This window comes from Scomber japonicus, chromosome 23 (genome assembly GCF_027409825.1).
Source record: "Scomber japonicus isolate fScoJap1 chromosome 23, fScoJap1.pri, whole genome shotgun sequence".
NCBI classification, from domain to species: domain Eukaryota; kingdom Metazoa; phylum Chordata; class Actinopteri; order Scombriformes; family Scombridae; genus Scomber; species Scomber japonicus.
The window spans coordinates 19,841,164-19,861,641 of NC_070600.1; the positions used below are offsets into that span (position 1 = coordinate 19,841,164).

General features: G+C 39.8%; 1 protein-coding gene across 2 annotated transcripts; it reads left to right on the plus strand.

Annotated features, from left to right (window-relative positions):
• The first annotated feature begins 1,735 nt into the window (after positions 1 to 1,735).
• Positions 1,736 to 20,305, plus strand: elapor2b (endosome-lysosome associated apoptosis and autophagy regulator family member 2b). Of its 2 annotated transcripts, XM_053314149.1 has the most exons (22): positions 1,736 to 1,840; positions 7,373 to 7,493; positions 8,149 to 8,338; positions 8,437 to 8,584; positions 8,955 to 9,044; positions 9,121 to 9,226; positions 9,312 to 9,461; positions 10,514 to 10,602; positions 11,260 to 11,440; positions 11,703 to 11,831; positions 12,721 to 12,811; positions 12,950 to 13,052; positions 13,264 to 13,401; positions 14,884 to 15,156; positions 15,740 to 15,913; positions 16,293 to 16,482; positions 16,559 to 16,655; positions 16,734 to 16,835; positions 17,209 to 17,335; positions 17,655 to 17,833; positions 18,548 to 18,710; positions 20,009 to 20,305. In XM_053314149.1, the coding sequence occupies exons 1-22, from the start codon at positions 1,736 to 1,738 to the stop codon at positions 20,078 to 20,080; spliced, it is 3,018 nt and encodes a 1,005-aa protein (XP_053170124.1). In that variant the 3' UTR covers positions 20,081 to 20,305. The 2 variants fall into 2 exon arrangements, with proteins under 2 accessions (XP_053170124.1, XP_053170125.1); XM_053314150.1 differs by lacking the exons at positions 1,736 to 1,840; positions 7,373 to 7,493 and having other exon boundaries at positions 8,166 to 8,338; positions 18,548 to 18,714; positions 20,016 to 20,305.
• Positions 20,306 to 20,478: the final 173 nt, after the last annotated feature.

Sequence of the window (20,478 nt, forward strand, 5' to 3'; positions counted from 1 at the left end):
GCCCATCCTCCTCTATCAGTGCAGAGTTATAATAAGCTCAGCAGCCACAGCAAGCCTGTTCTCCATCTCCAGCTGTCAATCAAGATAACGTATGTCATCACACTGGTGGCGTAGCTGAGGGTAAGTGAGGATTTTAGCAGCGAGATGTGTGAAAGCACCGAAAATTAACCAGCCTCAGACAGACAGTGGTGCTTTCAAAATGACAGCACACTTAAAAAGGTGATTGTGTAATAAAAGACACAAGTAGAGGGCGGAAAAACAGAGCTTGTATTTTATTTGTTTGTGAATACATCAGTCTGCTATTGGCCTGTGTTGAGGTTTTTTTAAGTACATTGCTCATCCATCCCTGATATAAGTGCAGTACTTAAGTAAATGCTACACTCCACCACTGTAATTTAATTAGGCTAATAGTTAATTATAATGGGATAGTAAAACTACTAATCAAAATATGTGATAATCAGTGTTGGAATAAGTACATTTACTCAACTACTGCACTTAATTAGTTTTCATTTCCATTTTATGCTACTTTAAACATCAACTCCATTACATTTCTGAATCTAAAATTCATAGTAGAAAGACTCATAATTAGCCACCCTGAGGTGCCCTCCGCCCCAACACTGCATGGCACTGTGTGAGCTTCACTAGCACCTTAATTGTGTGGCCTCTCTTGATCCCTCTCCTTGGACCCTCCTCTTCCTTCATAGTTGTGCTCCTTTTTTCATAAATTCCTGGGGGTGAAATTCCCTTAGGTGGCATTGTCAACAACCTCTATAGTTCTCTCATACCTTCCTCATACCTTCCTCCCACCACACTGTCAACATATCTTTTATAATGGTGGTCTTGGGGGAAAATGCTTTTTGGGCTACAGGGGGATTTTTCACTGCAACACTGCAAGAAACTACTTTATTATCCACCTCATGAAATACATCCATGCTCCTACTTCATATCACATTTGTGGTCAGTTGTATACAGGACTATGATTGACTGCAAATGAGCTGTGATGTCACATATCATGCTCATAGCCCTGCTTTTAAAATCAGGTTATCAATGAGCTCAGAGAAAACTTTCCACTTTCACGAGATGCATAAAAAAACAACCCTTAAAGTATTAAACTCTGCACGTACATCACTCTGCACAGTGAAGCTCAAACATTCAAATTGTGGGAAAATGGAGAGAGCGACTTTAAGAGATCTCTGTTTTAGCTTATGTTATAACATTTAACTTTTTATTTGTATTATGCATTTCATATATTCACGTCAGTTCTTACTTATAGTACAATTAATAAATAATAAAACAAGAAGTAAGCTAGAGGAAGTACACACACCAATAATAACACAGAAAAGAAAAAGGAACACACTCATACACAAATACACAAACACATACTCACACACACATAAGTATGTATTACATACTCTCATCCAAATTGTCAGGAAATGAAGAAAAACACATTTTTGAGTGGAGGGCGACTTTAAGAAATCTTGGTTTTACCTTATATTATAACAGGCGTGGTTTTAATTTGAAAGCCAGGGCCGGAAATGCAATTAGTGACGTATGTGTGTGACTTGATTGCTGTGTGGGTGGAGAGAGAGAAAGAGAGAGAGAGACATAGAGAGACAGACAGATAGGCAGCCGGGCATCAATGACAGGAGCACCACACACTCTCTCACTGCTCGGCCTCTTCCATGTTTCCAGCTCCAGGCAGCGGGCAGCGGGCTGTTTGTGATCCGAGCTGAGGATGCAGCAGCAGGTGTGGGCCTCCTGGTTCCCCCGCTGCCTCTTGCTCATCATCACTGCTCACACATCAGCGTCCACGGACAGAGAGCTGCGGCCGTGTGATGAGGTGAGTATCCACCGCTTAGTATTGGTATTATTATCCTCTTTTTTTATAATATCCTGCATTTGGACATCAGCTTTAACATATATGACTGTGCAGGATAGAAATCAACCTCCTTATTGTTTTCTTTTATTATTATATCGATCTTATATTATGTATCGCCTATTTATAGCCTAATGCGGGAATCCAGACAAGAAAATGGCTATGTATGCATAGAAACAAACAGATTCAATCCAAAAAGGCTCCTAATGCAGAATAAAAAAATCACTGACAGGCTGCAAATCTCAATACTATCTGGATCTAACCTACTGTAAATGCGAGGACACACCGTCTCCTTCACGCCGCTGATCGGCTTAAAATGCGGTTCATGTGTTGACATATATATACGCTCCATAACAAGATGAGGCTCCAGCGCTGAGCTCCGTCTGCTGGCCTCCATCCTGACGCTCTGCAGCGGCCACACGGGCCAGGATTACCCGCTCAGGAGGAGAGGAGGACCAGACTGTCCTGTTCAGGGCTCTTTCTATTAACCAGGCAGATCAATAAAAGCAGCTTCTTCACTTACAGGAGGCTGACTTCTTGGATTTGGGAGTTCAAGTGGCTCCAGGGCTCTACAAGCCAAAGTGAGGGAGTTATAGGATGTATAAGACCGAGTTCAATTAGATTTTCTAATTTTACAGCAATGTATGTGATATTTGGTGGTTTTAAAGGAATAGTTTGACAATTTGCGAAATGCACTTTTATGCTTTCATGCAGAGCTGAATGAGAAACTATACAGCCAGCAGCCAGTTGAACTAGAATAAGACTGCTAATAATTATTTTCATCATCAATTAATCTAGTTTATTATCGAGTTGGTTATCTTCTCAATTGACTAATTAGTTGTTTGGTCCATCTGAAAAATGGTTAAAAATGTCCATCCAAGCCTAAATTGAAAAAGATATTCAATTTATTATCCCAGACAACCAAAGAAACCAGAAAATATTCAACATTTAAGAAGACATTTTGTTCTTTAAAAAAAAGTCAAAATGATTAATTGACTATAAAAAATAGTTGCCAAGTATGAGGGGAAACACCTAGCCCTCTGAGCACCTCCACTGCTTGTTTGTCCGCCTCACTGTAATGACAAGAAGACTCCAGGAAGTCACTTCTCCCGGCCAAGAAATAGTCCGGCACATAATTCACCTCTAACAATTGGAGTTTTTGTACAGATTAAACAAGGAAGGAGTTTTACTATGTTTTCAGACAGAATGTGAAGCAAATTTTCATTTATTTGACTATTTATGTTTATTCACCCCAAATGACCCAACACACACATTCACCATGTCTTTGGGAGTTCATGTGTTCAAATTTGGGTTCTTTCTATTATTTCCTCTGAGACTCTCTCCTTTTATCCTCTCCTCTCTGTATGTTTATGAAACAGCCCCCCGGGGGATACGCACACATTTTTCGCTCCATTTGGTTTGGTTTTATTCTGTCATAAATATACACATAATACATTTGGCACATATTCACCAGCATAACAAACAGAAATACACGTTAAAACTGTAAGTATATCAATACAAATGCACAAAGCTGAGTCATGAAATAGGATTTAAAAAAAACCCAAATCATGATGACAAAGCCTGCTGTGCCCCTGCTACATTACCGACTGCAACAATAGATGCGTCCTTCCTTTGACTGTAAATGTAGTCCTGCTACCTTTTGAAATATGGTTTCTAGTTCAGTCTGAACACACAGATAGAGGTGATGATAAGCAGATTTTGTTACCTTTGAACAGAGCCAGGCTAGCTGTTTCCCTTTGTTTCCAGTCTTTATGCTAAGCTAAGCTATCTGTCTCCAGTCTCATATTGAAGGAAGGAACTGTAGGCAAGTAAGAGAAGAAGCATATTCCTATTCCTCTAATAAATAATGATGTTTATTTATAGAGATGTTTTCCTCAAAAAATCATAAAACTATAAGCAAGCTACTTCAGGATAGTCCAGTCAGATGAGCTCTACTTTATGAGAGAGACGCTCTATTAGTCACATCTGCCATTGAGGTGTGAATTCATCCCAAAAAAATGTTAAATATGTGAAGACAATTCTCTCTTTTTTTGAATGACTGATGTTTCATCAAAGTCCAAATAAGAGGAAAATCCAGATTTGTTCATCCGGCAGGGACATGAAACAGGATTTCACTTTTGTCTGTTTGACCTGACCTTTCATTTATATTACCAATCAATCATTGTAGTCAGTTTGTAAAAAAAAAAAAAAAAAAAAAAATCAATAAAACTTGCCTTAGGAGATGTCCAACCCATCTGGAACCAGTTTTATTATTCAGGCCTTCAGTAAGTGATGGAGGTTTCAGAGGCGGACAACGGGTAAATTCTGGGACTAAAAAGGCTATAAAAACTTCCAGTCTGTCCGCAGCCTCACCTAAAAATCTTTTTGGTTTCATTAATCCCAAAAACCATCCTGTCATACGATCTCCTGACTCACAGTATCACAGAATTTTATCCCCTGTCCCCCCTCTCCTTCTTCTCCTTCTTCTTCTTTTCCTTCTCCTTCTTCTTCTTCCTCTCCTTCTCCTTCTTGTCATCAGTCTCCATGACAACCAGCGTGAGTCACCCAGGAGACCAGCAGAACACATTAGCCCGTGTCCTTTTTATCAGCTTCACCTTTTCCCCCAATCCCCCTCCCTCCCCTCCCCTCCCTTTCCACCCCTCACTGTCAACACATTAGCACAGGCACCCATAGCCCCCCTCCTGTTTGTCCACGTGTACAGACAGAGGCAGAGACAGCAGGTGAATCTCAGCACAGTTTGCCATGCTACATGTTAATGAAGTGGTTTTTCATTCTGCTGTTGCTGCTTCGCCACAATTTGTGTGTGTGTGTGTGTGTGTGTGTGTGTGTGTGTGTGTGTGTGTGTGTGTGTGTGTTCAGTCGGGGGGGGGGGGGGGGGGGGGGGGGGGGGGTGCAGCATGAATGGCTATGTTTGTAGCTCCAGAGAGGTGATTAGTCATTTGAAAGAGCTCAAGCTTATCTGCACGCACACACACACACACACACACACACACACACACACACACACACACACACACACACACACACACACACACACACACACACACACACATATCTACACACAGCATCTGCAAAGCATCTCTCTCTTGTCTCTCTGATTAATTCCTCGGTCCACACATCGCAGGTCATTTCTCTGATTGTTCCAGTTTAATTAGTTTGCTACTTTAATGTCACAGCTCTGCTCGGCCGTAGCCAGTTGCTCTGCTCGCTCTGCTGATTGTCCGCACAGTCGAGGAGCAGCAGCAGCAGCAGGTTCGGGGGAGGAGATGGAGTCCTGCCAGAGCATTAAAAGTCCAATGCAAAGTGCTATTTGCTTACAGGTTTTACTGCCTTGATTCTACAGTAATTGCGTACGGTGGAAAAGTGATTTAGAGGGCGAAATGCAATATATCCACAGGAAAGTACAAGACATTTAAAAGTCAATATAATATATCCTCGGCGTGCTCTTAAATCATGTTTGCACTTGTGAGGTTGCCAAAGTCCTAAATGGCTGCCTGGTGGTTAGAAATACATTATTAGGTAGCAGTGATAATTTAAAGAGGACGTCTCATGCACATTTCTGTGTCTATATTTTTATTCTGGGGCTCTATTGGAACAGCTTGGTGTGATTTACAGTTTAGAAAATACTATTTATATTATACTGGTATTATTACCCCCCCCCCCCCCCCACCCCCCTTGTTGAGTCCACTCTGTTCTGGTTGGTTAGCTCCCATAAGCAAACAATAGTAGCAGGATTTCATTTTTTGTCATTCTTTGCTCAAAATGCCAACTTCTTAAACACATCTGAGCCCAAACAAGACTAGAGTGGTCAACAAGACTACAGGATGGACGCCCTTTTTTTGGGCATGGGCGAACAATCTGACTTAACCAAGAGGAGGAAGTAGAAGTGAACAGAGCATGACTTTCCAGGAGCTATTTTTTCCCTTTTCCAAGTTTTGGACCTTTGACCCTGGACCATGTTTAACATAGACATTCAACTCCATAACAGTATGAAATAATAAAAAAGTATAATATGCCCCGTTGGGAAATAAGATTATTTGCTGTCTTGTCAGGAGTTAGACGGGAGGTTCAATACCACTCTCATATCTGTATGTTTAATATTTAGACTTAATTGTTTGTACTGATTGAACAAACAAGCTATAACAAGATAATTAGCAAGCTTTAAAAGTGGTGGTAGCCAGATTTTGTTCCACTTGGAGAGAGCCAGGCTAGCTGTTTCCAGTCTTTATGCTAAGCTACGCCAATCAGCTGCTGGCTTTACAGTAGCTTTATATTTCTTGTATTATTATTATTATTACTAAGTTTTATTTACAAGAGAGACCTGAGAGCAGGTTACACATACTCACAGTCACAATAAGATGGTTCAATCACATCACAATCATACACACTTCAGATACAGATCCACAACTTCACTAAAATCACAAAAACAATGATGAAGAATATCAGCTAGTAAAACTTTAAAGTCCCTGAGAGGAACTTAGAGTGTCTCTAATTTAACAGACATATTTGAGAGTCTCAACTGTTAAATAATGAAGTGTATTTACAGAGCATTGTCCCTTTTAAAATCAGTATAAATTATATCTTTGCACATTTAAATATATGACAGATTTGTTGGAGGGTAGCACAACACAAAGATCTCCTGCACTTTGTCTCATAATTGCTCATTTAATTTAAATAAGATTTATATATGGCTGTGAAGGCTGTTTAAACCAAAACTTTTGTTTTATATAAATATGAAATAAACCAGCCAAAAAAGCAAATGATTGTGCAGAAGGTTATTAAAGTGAGGATTTCTCTCTCTCTCTAAAAAAAAAAAAGTTTTACAAGAAGCTTTAAATACCATGGAAACAACATATAAAATATAATTAAAAACAGAAAACATTGCTTTAAAAAACAAAGAAATGTTATATAACTCCTCACTAGCTTGCACTGAAGCACCGAACACTCTGTTGTTTACCATTTTTCATGACATGTCGTTCTGGTCTCCGAGGCGACTGACTGCACTTATTGTGAGTCACTTTGGGATAAGAGCATCTGCTAAATGAATGTAAAGTAATGTTCTATCAGTCCAAAGCCATGCACGTAATGTCACAACCGGCGGTCCGTGGAAAGGCGCGACCGTGCAGATGAACCCCCTGTTGTCATGCTCTTAATGGACCATTAGGGTTCCATCCAGCGGTTGGTTGCCGTGGTGATCAAGGTCAGCAGCCACCACTCTCACCCCCTCCTTCCTCTCCTTCCTCAAATGTCTCTTGTTTATGACCAGTTTTTTGTTTTCAGATAAAAATCATGGATGCTTATATGAAGATAAGAGCTGTATGTGAATGCAGAGGAACTGGTTTATTACTGGGTTTACTGGGTTTACTGGCTGTGTGGATTTGTCGTAATGAGAGAGAGATGAACAGTAAAAGTTATGGATTTTTTAAAAATGTTTTTATGCATTTGTGTGTGTTTATGTGTGTGTGTGTCCTGCAGACAGACTACTACTACCAGTACACAGAGTGTGACAGCACAGGGTCACGATGGAGGGTCGCCATCCCTCTAAATTCAGGCTCCTGCTCAGACCTCCCACCTCCCAGCAGAGGAACAGACTGCTGTGAGTACTGCCAATGTCTATCACCATTACCTTATAAACTCTACATACTTAATTAGACTAGAGAAGTACATTTAAAAATCCTACATAACATGTTTTTATGTCTTCACATTCGGCTGATATTGATATTAACTCTACATTTGGTAGAAAATTAATTGAATGACTCAACCTTGCAGCCAAATTTGGGTTTTTGTTTCATTTCCCCCTCCTAAAAACTTATATTCTAACATATGTAAATGCAGAGACTTTAAGATTGATTTTATTGTCAATTTAATGGTTATAATGGAAACAGTTTTAGTTTTTTCTCCATGATCTTCTTTTTTACATATTTTACAAAACTCTAAAATCTTCAAAGCAAAAATGCAGAATTAAATTATTATAACTTCATTTTTTAAAGAACATTTAGAACATAATCTGCTTTTCTTTCTTTTCTTTTTTTGATTGATTTTTTTCCCTCTTAAAGGCCTTGTTCTTGTCCTTTCTATTTAACTTTTACAAGACTTGGTTGTAATTTCAATTTGCAATGTCTAACTTAGACGGTCGATCCTTCCCAATTTGTAAAATTCAATGGGAAAACTGTGCAGTATGGGACTTCCATGTTGTTCCTGTAGTGAAAAAGCAGCCAACATGACCTTGTTTTTTCCTCTCTGTCTCACAGCCTTCTCCTGCCCGTCTGGGAAGTTTTTAGAGATGTCTACACAGCAGTGCACACCATGTGCATCTGGCTCTTATTCACTGGGTAGCGGCCTTCGTTTTGACCAATGGGACGCCATCCCTGCAGGCTTCACCAGCCTGGCCAGCTTCCTGGATCCTGGGCCAACTGGAGACGACATTCAGGCCTGTAACAGGTGACACACACACACTCATAGACACTATTATTCAGATAAAGATGGAGATGGGTGCTGTTTGTCTGTTTTGCTTAATGTTTGTTTTCTACATGCTGCAGCTCATCGTGGGCGCCCCAGGGTGTGTATCTGGAGTCAAACCGTGACGAGTGTACGGTGTCTCTGGTTTACGCCGTTCATCTGGAGAAACAAGGCTCCGTCTCCTTCACCTACCAATATCCAGACAACAACATCTTCTTTGAGTTCTATGTAAGTGCTTCTAATTGCCTCCTACAGGAGGATTTTCCTGAACAATCTGTAAAAGCAGGGATATCTGTGCTTTAATTAAGTATCAAGGCCGAGTCATTTAATTTATAAAGACTTCAAAGGTTTAAAATGCTTTTGTAGAGGCACCTTTTGCACCCTAGAAAAAGAATAAATTAAATTTCTCTCATACTTTAGTATTAAAAGTTAAATACACTGAATAATATATCACCTGTCAGCAGCTGTTGGCCATAAAAATACTCATCTCCAAAAATCTCTAAACTGGTTCATAAACAGCTAATTAATTAGTCGAGGTTTATTTGTGGATAAATGAGGAGCAGCAGCTGTTATTTAGAAAAGCTTTTTTTGCATTCAGGTCCAGAATGAGCAGTGCCAGGAAATGGCCCAGACTGATGACCAGAAGTGGATTAAAGTCACCAATAATGGAGAATGGGACACACACACGGTGAGTTTGTCATCCTGACTGTATCCAAGCGACCGTATAAAGATGTAGGTGTCGCTCATGTGTGTGTTTATTTTAGGTGAGTCTGAAATCCGGGACAAACATCTTGTATTGGAGAACTACCGGCATCGTGGTGGGAGGGAAGATGGTCAAACCTGTGCTGCTCAAGAACATTCAAATAGAAGGTAATCCATATTTAGACATGTTTAGACTGTTGAATGCACATTTAACAGTTTAAAAGACTAAAAGTGACATGTTTTGTGTGCCCAGGTGTAGCCTACACATCTGAGTGCTTTCTGTGCCGGCCCGGCTGGTTCAGCTCGGCTCCCGGTTCCTCTTCCTGCCAGCCGTGTCCTAGCAACACCTTCTCCACCAAGGGGGCGTCTTCATGCACCGCCTGCCCTGAAAACCACTACTCACGTAAGCACACACACGTAATAGCAGCATGGCGTGTGGTGTATCATAAAAGCTCAGACCCGTCTCAATATTTGCACTGTTAGGAGCTGTGGTTGTGTTATCGGTATAATTGGTTTTATCCAGCAGCAGCGGTGAAGAACAATAAGTAACTGTAAATAAAAGATGAGAGGAGATTTTGCAAAGTAAACACAACTGGAAATGAACATATTATAAATAAAAGCTATGAGTAAAAACACAAATACTACTGTATATAAAATTTAAATGGGAAAGCAATCCAAAAATGCAAAACATGCAGCCTTCAAAGTATTTATATCAACTCAAGCATGATAGAAAAAGACTAACATTTGCACATTTAGCCCAAAGCCACAATTTTAATTCACATATAAAATGTTTTGGTCCAAGTCAAACTTCATCAAATCAAAATGTTTTGGTTTCATTGGAATGTTTTTTATTTGAGTTAAAATTGTGGCTTTGGAGAAAGAGTGAAGTAGGGTTTAATGATTTAAAAATACATATATAACTTAGATTATTTTGACAGATATTGCAATTGGGACATAGTTTGTATGATTATAGGACATGATAATGTTTCATCATTATTCTTATTTTCATTAACATACATATTAAAATGATTAGGGTGTGATTTTTGTGAGGATCTGTACTAAAGAAAGATGTTTTGTTAAGTCTGTAGAATATAATGTGTAGACCAGCATCATAATATTAAATTTAATGTATTATTATTATGACACATATGTCACCTTTAACAAATATTCTGAGATTTGAAAATCACAGTACAACATATTGCAATTTTGAGACAAATTTCAATTAATTGTTAAGCCCTAGTATGTGGGCATTACTCTTTTTCCAGTTAAGACATATATAATACCAGTATATCTGTGTTGAGCTGGTCAACCTGCTCCTATATTACTCCTTGCTTTTGAAAATCAAAAGATGCAAAACAAATTACAATATTAAAGATTTGTAGAGTTAAAGACTGTTAAATGATATTTAACCTCTTGTCTCCTTCTGCTCTGTGCGTGACTCCTCTCCTCTCTCAGATGAGGGATGGGCTGAGTGTAAGGTGAGGCCGCCTTGCTCGGAGAGAGACTACTTCCAGATCCACACGGCCTGCGACAGCGAAGGGAAGGTCAGCAACATCCACACGTTTCGCATTTCACACTTCACAGACACAAACGTCCTCACCTTTTTTTCATCTGGACAAGGACAGACATACATAATTACATACATATCCTTTCTCATGCAGTGTATAATAAAAGCAAGCGTGCAAATACAAATGGTGGTATTTAATAATTTTTGAAAGATTAGTTGAATTTCTTTTACAATGTGACTCGAAACAAGACAATTTGAGCAAATGCTAATAATTCATCCTGTTTAAATTCACCCTTCCATATGTTTGTCCCAGATCGTTGCTTATTCATAAGGATAATACTGCATTACATTTAAATTGATGATAAATTGATGGAGTAAAACCTTCTCGTCAGCTCTCTGTATATGTTGCATCGGACACCAGAGCAGGAACACAGTGTGATGAGAAGAGGAAGTGATGAGTAGCTCAGTAAAAGCTTTGCATGTCATCTGATCCAAAGTCAACTTTCTTGGCGCTCGTTCACGACCTTGGCCTGTTTTGATTCAAATATCTGAAAAGCGCTGAGTAAGCGTGATGATTAAAAAACAACAGAAAAGAAACACCTCTCCTTTAATGTATATATTTGAAGCTTTAGGTAAAATACTAGCAGTGCACCTCCTCTCCTGTTGTTAACCTCTTTGTCTGTGCTTGTTACAGACGCAGGTTTTGTATCGGTGGGTGGAACCAAAGATCTGCGTGGAGAACGTAACGGGGGCCATGGAGCTGCCTGCGACCGGCCAGAGAGAGCCTTGCCCTCCCTGCAACCCCGGCTACTACAACAGCAAAGACTCCACCTGTTTACCCTGCCCACCAGGAACCCACTCTGACGGCACCAACGGTAAATCTGCTCACACCTGTCCACAGCTGGCATGTATTAAACTGGAGCTGGATTGATAGAATGAGTGTTTGGTTTCCTTTAAGTCTTTATTTATCAAAGGAAAGTCAACTAAAGGGCACCCAAGATTAATTATCATTCATTTTTCATTTTTAAAGGAATTTGATATAAAGAGAGATACAGAAATGTATGAATAGGTGAATTACATAGGTGTGCGTGTGTGTGTGTGTGTGTGTGTGTGTGTGTGTGTGTGTGTGTGTACCAGCGTGCGCCCAGTGTCCTGCAGGTACAGAGCCAGTGTTGGGTTACGAGTATAAATGGTGGAACGTGCTGCCTTCCAACATGAAGACTTCCTGCTTCAACGTGGGAAACTCCAACTGTGACGACATGAACGGTGAGCAGAACAACATCTGTGTTACTAAGAAACCTTCAGACTTAACTAACTCTAACTAACTAACTAACTGACTAACTAAATAACACCACTACTACTATCTAAATCTGTAATTAACTGAGTAACTAACCATCATATGCCTACTCACTAATCTATTGAATAATTAACTATTAACCACTACCAACGATCAGCCTACTAACTACTACTAGGAAACATTCACACCACAAATCATCACAAAAATCTGAATTACATTTGTGTTTATACCTATTAGCTTATACCTACTAACTAAATAAGTAATCTATGCCTACTAACTAGCTCATTAACCCTCCTGTTGTTCTCGAGTCAAGGAAGGAAGGGAGGAAGGAAAGGAGGGAGGAAGGAAGGGAGGAAGAAGGAAGGAAAGGACGGAGGGACGAAGGAAGGAAAGGAGAGAGGAATGAAGGAAGGAAGGAAGGAAGGAGGGAAGGATGGAAGTAAAGGAGGGAGGAAGGAAGGGAGGAAAGGAAAGAAGGAAGGTAGGAAGGAGGGAGGGAGGAAAGAAGGAAAGTAGGAGGGAGGGAGAGAGAAAGGAAAAGAGGAAGGGAGGAAGGAAGAAAAGAAGGACAGAGGAAAGAAGGAAGGTAATGGGGAGGAAAGAAAGAGACAAGGAGGGGGGGGGGGGAGGAAGGAAGGACAGAAGGATGGAAGAAAGGGGGATGGAGGAAGGGAGGAAGGAAGGAAGGGAGGAAAGAAAGAACAGTCAAAACAGACAGGGTCAATTTGACCCGGGAGGACGACACGAATTGAGTGACCACTATACAAACACTAACTAACACACTGTGTAATACTATCATACAATGTACCTGAGAGTCATGTGATTAATAACATGTGCATCATACCTGCTGTTCATCAGGGTGGGAAGTAGCAGGCGACCACATTCGCAGTGGAGCCGGCAGCTCAGATAACGACTATCTCATCCTCAGCCTGCATGTGCCCGGCTTCAAGTAAGTAGCAGATTTTTAAGAGGTGATTTCAGCACAAATGTTATAATCTCTTAGCTGATTTAGTAAAACAGTTCATGTGTGTGTTTGTGAGTGTGTATCAACTAAACCTCTGCCCCTCTTTGTGTTTTTTTGTTGCAGGGTCCCCGCCTCACTTTCAGGGATGACCGGTACTGAGTTTGGCCGGATAACCTTTGTGTTTGAGACCATCTGCTCTTCAGACTGTGAGCTCTACTTCATGATGGTGCGTGCTCAGTTATATATGTGTTTCTGTGTCTGTATTTTAAGCAGAAGGTAGTAATTAGGTGACTAATTCCACCACTAAGCCAGAACAGTGACAATATCTCACTGTGCTCCAGTCTATAAATAAACTGTACTCTACACGTGGTTGTTCATTAATCCACCACACACATTTCCTCCCTTTTTTAATTGTTTTACTGTGGCGCCCCCTGCAGGATGTGAACAGGAAGAGCACTACAGTGGTGGAGTCGTGGGAAGGAAATAAGGGGAAACAGTCGTACTCACACAGCATGACCAGGAACGCCTCTGTCACATATACGTGGGCCTTCCAGAGGACTAACCACGCTCTGGACGTGAGTAAACACACCAAAAACACCTTATTCCTTTTAACCCTTGTGTCGTCCTCCCGGGTCAAGTTGACCCCGTCTGTTTTGACTGTTCCTTCTTTCCTCCCTTCCTTCCTTCCTTCTGTCCTTCCTCCCTCCCTCCCTCCTTCTCTATTTCTTTCCTCCCCCTACCTTCCACCCTTCCTTCTTTCCTGCCTTCCTCCCTTCCTCTTTTCCTTTCTCCCTCCCTACCTCCTACCTTCCGTCCTACCTTCCTTCCTTCCTTCCTTCCTTCCTTCCTTCCTTCCTTCCTTCTTCCTCTCTTCCTTCCTTGACTCGAGGACAACAGGAGGGTTAATTAATGTTATTTTATATTAAAATGTTGGTTGTTTCACCACTTTGCACCAGACTTAAATATCTCAACAACTACACGATGGATTTCCATTAAATTTCATACAGATATTCGTGTTCCCCAGAGGCTAAGGATTTTGGTGATCATCTGACTTTTCCATGAGGATGACATTTGTGGTTTGAAATTAAAATGTCCTGATATTTACTGGATAAATTGACATGACATTTGTATCAGACGTTCCCGCTCAAGAATTGTAATATCTCCTGAATTTTCATCTAGCATCATCCTCAGGTCAAAAATGTAATTTCTCTAAATTTTTATGGTTTCATGATGAAAAAGATGTGCTGGCCTCAGCTATACTTTGTGTTTAGTGCTAATTAGTAAATGTCAGCATGCCAACACACTAAAGATGGTGACCTTGGAGTATCTTCCTACACTCTGATTAATCTTGTTAATAATCATATAATTCCCATTAGGGCTGGGCGATTATGGCAAAAATCAAAATCACGATTAATTGAACTTTTAACCTCCATTACGATTAATGAAAGATTATCTCCACCCTTGATGAACAATGATGTATTTTCACAGTTTCTTTAGTTTAGTATTTTCCACTGCTGCCCTCACACATGAGGATCTTTAGGGAGGGAAAATAAAGATGTTTTAAGGTGTGACGCTGTGGTTAATGAACTATGTAAAGATCATGGTTTGGGTTAAAATCATCACTGGAGACAAGTTTTCAAATTCCTTAAAGATATGCAACCTTTGCTGTCATGGCAACAGTGAACACCACAATTAATTGACATGAGCAAGATTGAGTCGATTAGAGTTTCTAAATGTCGGTTTCAATTATTTTTTTTGATCAATTATTTTTTTTGATGAATTGCCCAGCCCTACTTCCCATTATTACTTTATTTTCTGCAAATCTAATTTAGTTTTTTAGCTACTCAAAAAAACATACATATTTTCATATTACTGACTGGTTTTATTCTTCATTTTTTGCATCAATTTCACCTAAAATGGACAATTCCAGTACTAAAAGATTTGAATTCTATAAAAGTAAAAATTAAAAGCTGTGTGAAAAAAGTGGAAAGTAAATATGCACTTAAATGAAATATCTTTAACATATGTTTCTGTCTCTTTCCTGCATGTGTTTGCAGATGCGTCGTTATGTCGGTGACATGGTGAAGCTTTACTCCATCAGCGTTACCAACGTCCTGGACGGGGTGGCGTCTGCGTGTCGGGCCTGTGCTCTGATACCCCAGAACTCCCAGCGGGCCGGGTCCGCCTGCATTCCCTGTCCTGCTGGTTTTTACATCGACAGAGACACCAACCGCTGCCTGGAGTGTCCGCCAAACACTCACCTGGCAGGACGTCACACCTACGGAGAGGACGCCTGCGTGGCGTGTGGGCCGGGAAGCATCAGCAACAAGGTGGAGACAGTTCTTCAGACTCTTTTCTCCAGTTCACTCTCACTTTGATTTAAGCTTTAGTTTTTCAGCCACAAGATAGCCACAATGTTGCTAAGACTGATATATTATTATATGTTTGATTTATGTATAAATACAATATTCTTGACATATATTAATACAAAATATGTGAATATGAGAGCCAGCTAAGCCACTTATATTACTTTACTTTAATATTTTAGAGGACATAAAAGATGCTTGGATCTATAAACCTTGTTAGATGTTCAGAAATTACAGTGAATTTAATCAATAACTGGCTCGTCCTCATTTATAAAACAAATGGTAACAGACCGTAACAGTTAAGAACAAGCTGTCACTTATGAAATATTGTATATCAGTGATTTCCTATGTCTATTATATTAATAATCACACTCTCACTAAATAGCACAACCAACTTGAGTGCTAAATGATTTTGATTTATGACATTTTTGTATTAATTCTTGTAGAAGCATTTTATTTATTCTGAACTAAGGCAGAGTCTGAACTACTCTCCAAAGTACATTTAATAATATAATATTCGATTCTATTGTATTTTCTTCTCTTTTAGGAGCATTCACGTTGCTACAGCGACTGCTCCTTCTCCTACACAGACAACAACCGCACGCTGACCTTTGACCTCAGCGCTCTGAGCGATGTTGCCTCGATGACTATCGGCCCAAGTTTCACCTCTAAAGGCACAAAGTACCTTCATGTGTTCAATATCAGCCTGTGTGGTCACGAGGTAACTCACACACACTTGATTTAATATTCCTACATTAACTATTAACTACAGCTACTATTTACATGCAGTTTTGGAGATCTGTCAGTATCTTCGTTATTATCTCTCTCAACCTTGATGTTAATAAATGGCTATTTCTTTCATCTTTGACCTAGTTTTTACTCACTAGTTTATGTTTTGGTGTGTATAGAGCTGATTATGTAGGAACTGAGACTTAATCTGCTCAAGGTTAGCTGGCCTGTATCAAAGCATCACTTTGATGCCTGGAATATAAATCAGAAAAGAGATTTAATGTTAGATTGATTGATTATAAAGCTGCATGGAAACATCAAGTGTAACCATAGCAACTGACAGATTATCTGCATATGCATGTCTGCCACAGGGGAAGAGAGCCGCCATCTGCACAGATAACGTCACCGATGTTTCCAGCAAAGACGACCAGACTGACTCGGCTCAGTTCGTCAACTCAGTGGACGGCTTCATCTGTCAATCAACCATCATCCCTGCAGATGGGCGGGGCTTCAGGATGGCCATTTCCTCCCAGTCCATCAGCCTCGCAGACACTTTCATCGGTAAGATATTGTTGCTGTTTGACCATCAGCTGCTAATAATGGCTTTGAAGTGTCTGACTTTGCTTTTATTTTCCAGGAGTGACAGCAGACACCGTCCTCGATGGTGTGAACGCTAAACCAGACCTTTTCCCAGAAAACTTGAAGAATGTTCCAGACATCAGCTTCTTCTACAGGTATAGCATGAAAAACAGAGACAGGCAGTGTGTGTGTTTTAGTATTTAAGTCTTAACTGTGTTCTTATTTTCTTTCAGGTCAAACCAGCCGACAGCTTCCTGTGATCAGGGTCGGAGTTCAGTAATCAGTGTTCGCTGCAACCCAGAGAAGTCTGAACGTGGAGAGCTGGCTGTGCCCAGGTGTGTGTGTGTGTGTGTGTGTGTGTGTGTGTGTGTGTGTGTGTGTGTGTGTGTGTGTGTGTGTGTGTGTGTGTGTGTAAATTCTATCAGAAAAGTCCAGTTTCTTAATTTTTTTGTTCATTTGTGATTGTGAGTGTAAACAAAACACAATCAGCAATACAATATTAATAGAAATATAAATGTATTTTGCACATATGCTGAAAATATAAGTAGTAAAACATAATAAAACTAAAATGTAAATTGGTTTGATTTGCAAATATATACCATATCAAAGCATGTGAATATGGAAATAGTTGAACTACAGTAATCTGTGGAGTTATGTGACATATCAGTATTTTTTTAAATGTGTGATCATACCTGTGTGTTTCTGCAGCTCCTGTCCTGCAGGAACATGTGATGGGTGTTCGTTCCACTTCCTGTGGGAGAGCGCTAGTGCGTGTCCGCGCTGCACTGAGGATGACTACCACCAGATAGAGGGAGCGTGCAAAGGAGGCGTCCAGGTAACACGCACACACCTCATGCATCACTTGCTTCAGATTAAAGGTGCAGTGTGTAGAATTTAGTGGCATCTACAGGAACAGACTTCGCAGAAATGGAATAAAATATGCATAAGTATGTTTTCATTAGTGTTAAATCTTAATTCACGAGTTATGAGAGAAAACATCTTGTCTTTCTTTGACTTAAACTTACAAATAACTTACTCAGTATAGACATTTAAATAAGACATCTGTGAGCTTAACCTGATTTCTGCATCTACTCTCTGCTTGAATGGGGAAAAAATGCGGAAATTTTCCATTTATCTCATCCTTATCTCTCCAGGAAACTCTGTATGTTTGGAACGAGCCAAAGTTGTGCACCAAAGGTGTATTGTTGCCTGCTCGAAGCTCCTCCCCGTGTGAGGCCATCGCTCTGTGGCTGAAGGTCGGGGTTGGTGGCGGAGCCTTCGTGGCCGTGTTGCTCATCTCCCTCACCTGCTATTTCTGGAAGAAAAACAAGAGGTAATAAGCACCAAACAATAAGGACACGCTAATACCTGTAATATCTTATCCCAGCTCAACAAGATTAACTTAAATTGTTACTTAAAGGGAGAGATGTTTCCAGATTTTAAACATCCAAGCATGTTTTTACACTGTTTTTGCTTGTTACTAGTGTACGTGCTAATGAAAATAAGTCTGACTGATTTTGAGGCCTGAAGGCTATAAAAGCACGAGTTCTATTCCTATTTATAAAATCCTTGGTTTTAATAGACAGTTTTAATGTCACTTGGTTTTGGGCTTCATGGCTGTTGACAAATTAAAGACTGCTTGTAGCACTTTATGACCATCTCAAAACCTCAGTTAAAGTTGTTTTTACTTCTTAGATTATTTCATTTGAAGGTGTTGTAGAAGCCCGAGGGACTGAAACTTTCCAGCATTTCACAATAAGCACAAATCAGAGAAAAGTCTAAAAATAATAAGCATAATTTTGTGTAATCTTGTGACCCCTTCAGAAATATCTTAGGCCAATTATGGTGTCCTGAAACCAAAGTTAGGAACCACAGGTCTAATTGTGACTGCAGAAAAAAGTTAGGACCATTACTTTAATGCTTATTGGATACTGAAACAAAACATCAGTCCAAAAATATCTTTATTTGTATCCTTCACAACACCAACGCTGTGCCAAATAATAATTTGCTGTCTCATGATGACTGTGTCCCTGTGGTCTGCGGCCAGGCTGGAATACAAGTACTCTCGTCTGGTGATGTCTGCCAACAAGGAGTGTGAGCTGCCAGCTGCTGACAGCTGTGCCCTGGCTGAAGGAGAGGAGCAGGACGATGACGTGGTCTACACCCAGAAACCCTCCCTGCTGGGAAAGCTCCGAGCTATCGCCAACAAGGTGTGCATTTTTTTTAAATTTTGGGCATAAACTGCATGTTCTCCTAACTTGTGTCCAGTAACTCTCAGATTCACTTTTTAAAGTTGTTTAGCCACCTAGCTTTTTTGGTACAATGTTATTAAGAAATGATGATTGTAAATAGATATTTGAAAAAAATTGACTGGAATCACATGAAAGAAGTTCACTCAGGTCACGTCAAGGTTTTTTATCGAGTATTACAACAGACTGTGTGGCTCTAATCGTGTGCTGCTCCAGAACAAATCTGTTCAAGCTTGACTGAGACTGGCCTTGTCCTCAAAAACCTCCCAGCAGAGCTCTAAAAACACAACATTAGATGAACATTAATATACAATCACTGAGCATTTTGTCCAACCCATTAACAAACATGAGGGGGACAATATATAATGCACTCCAGTTCACCACAACCATCCACTGTGACTGACTAAAGTAGAATCATCACCTTTCTGACCATGAACAAATACTGAAAAGTCATATATGTTGTATTGGATAGCATTGGATTGCACAGGTGTTTCTAATAAAGTGCTTGGTGAGTGTAAAATTAAAAGAAATATTCAAAACTACACTGATGCTAAGCAGCAACAATGTAGAGCTCAGTGTCATTAAATGCAGATTGATGGAGCCACAAAGGTTTATATGAACCACATAGTGACAGAGAAAGGTCACGCATTAAGAAAATGTAGATTTTAATTGAACTTTTCATAAAATATGAATAAAGTCTCAATTATGAAGTAAATTACATGTAAATGTGCTAATTAATAACATATAGTATATGCAATTTGTCACTTTTATGACACTTTAAGGAAGTGTTGTGAGATTTAATTGACACCAAATAACCAAATTTGGAGTTTCAAATCCATCATAAATTAGCCAATTTGTTTTTTTCTTCAAATTAGCATAGGAAAATAATCCTAAAACATGCTTTTATTACATTAAGGCAAGACCAAAAACACTATAACAACACTGAAAAAATGATCATTACTGAGTCTTTTGGGTTACGTTATATTATGGTCATCATTCACCCATCATTGCGTGTCAGATGCACTGAAATCAGACCATAAACCACAGATCTCAATCATAATTAGAGGGGCAATTTATTGATATGCAGCCTGACCTTTCAACTGAGGAAACTGCCCAAATGTTACAAAAAAAGGCAAAATTATCATGAAAACACTTCCATTTTTACCTATTCAAATCTTCGTTAACACTGTCAAATGTGAACATGCTGTTGTGCAGTAATAAATATTCCAAATCACATGTTTAATATCTGTGTCTTTCAGCACGAAGGCGGAGACAGAAGTGAATCCGTGCAGCTGAACTCCTCCCAGTCTGATCGATGGGTGCTCGGATAAACAAACACCAACAGAGAGAAAGAGTTCAATAACGGAGGAACAGTCAGTCAGTGATAGTACTGTCACTGTCCACCTCCTTATGTGTCCTTTGACCCCCACCCTCACCCCTCTCCCTCTTTGTTGTGGGAGTGGGGGCACCAACACAGATCCCAGTTTTAACTGGAGAACGGTTGCCTCTAGGATGCTAGCAGAAACTGGACAACTGCTTTTACTCCTCGACCCTAGAAAAACACAGGAAACACACTCCTGCTTTAAATGCCATGGATGCTATAAGGCAGGCAACTGAAAGAGAAACATGCTTTTAATGTTTTTTGTATATTTTGTACTTTTATTTGGGATTTTATGTTCAGAGTCGTGTATTTATATCAATGTTATAATGATGAACCTTTATTAAAATC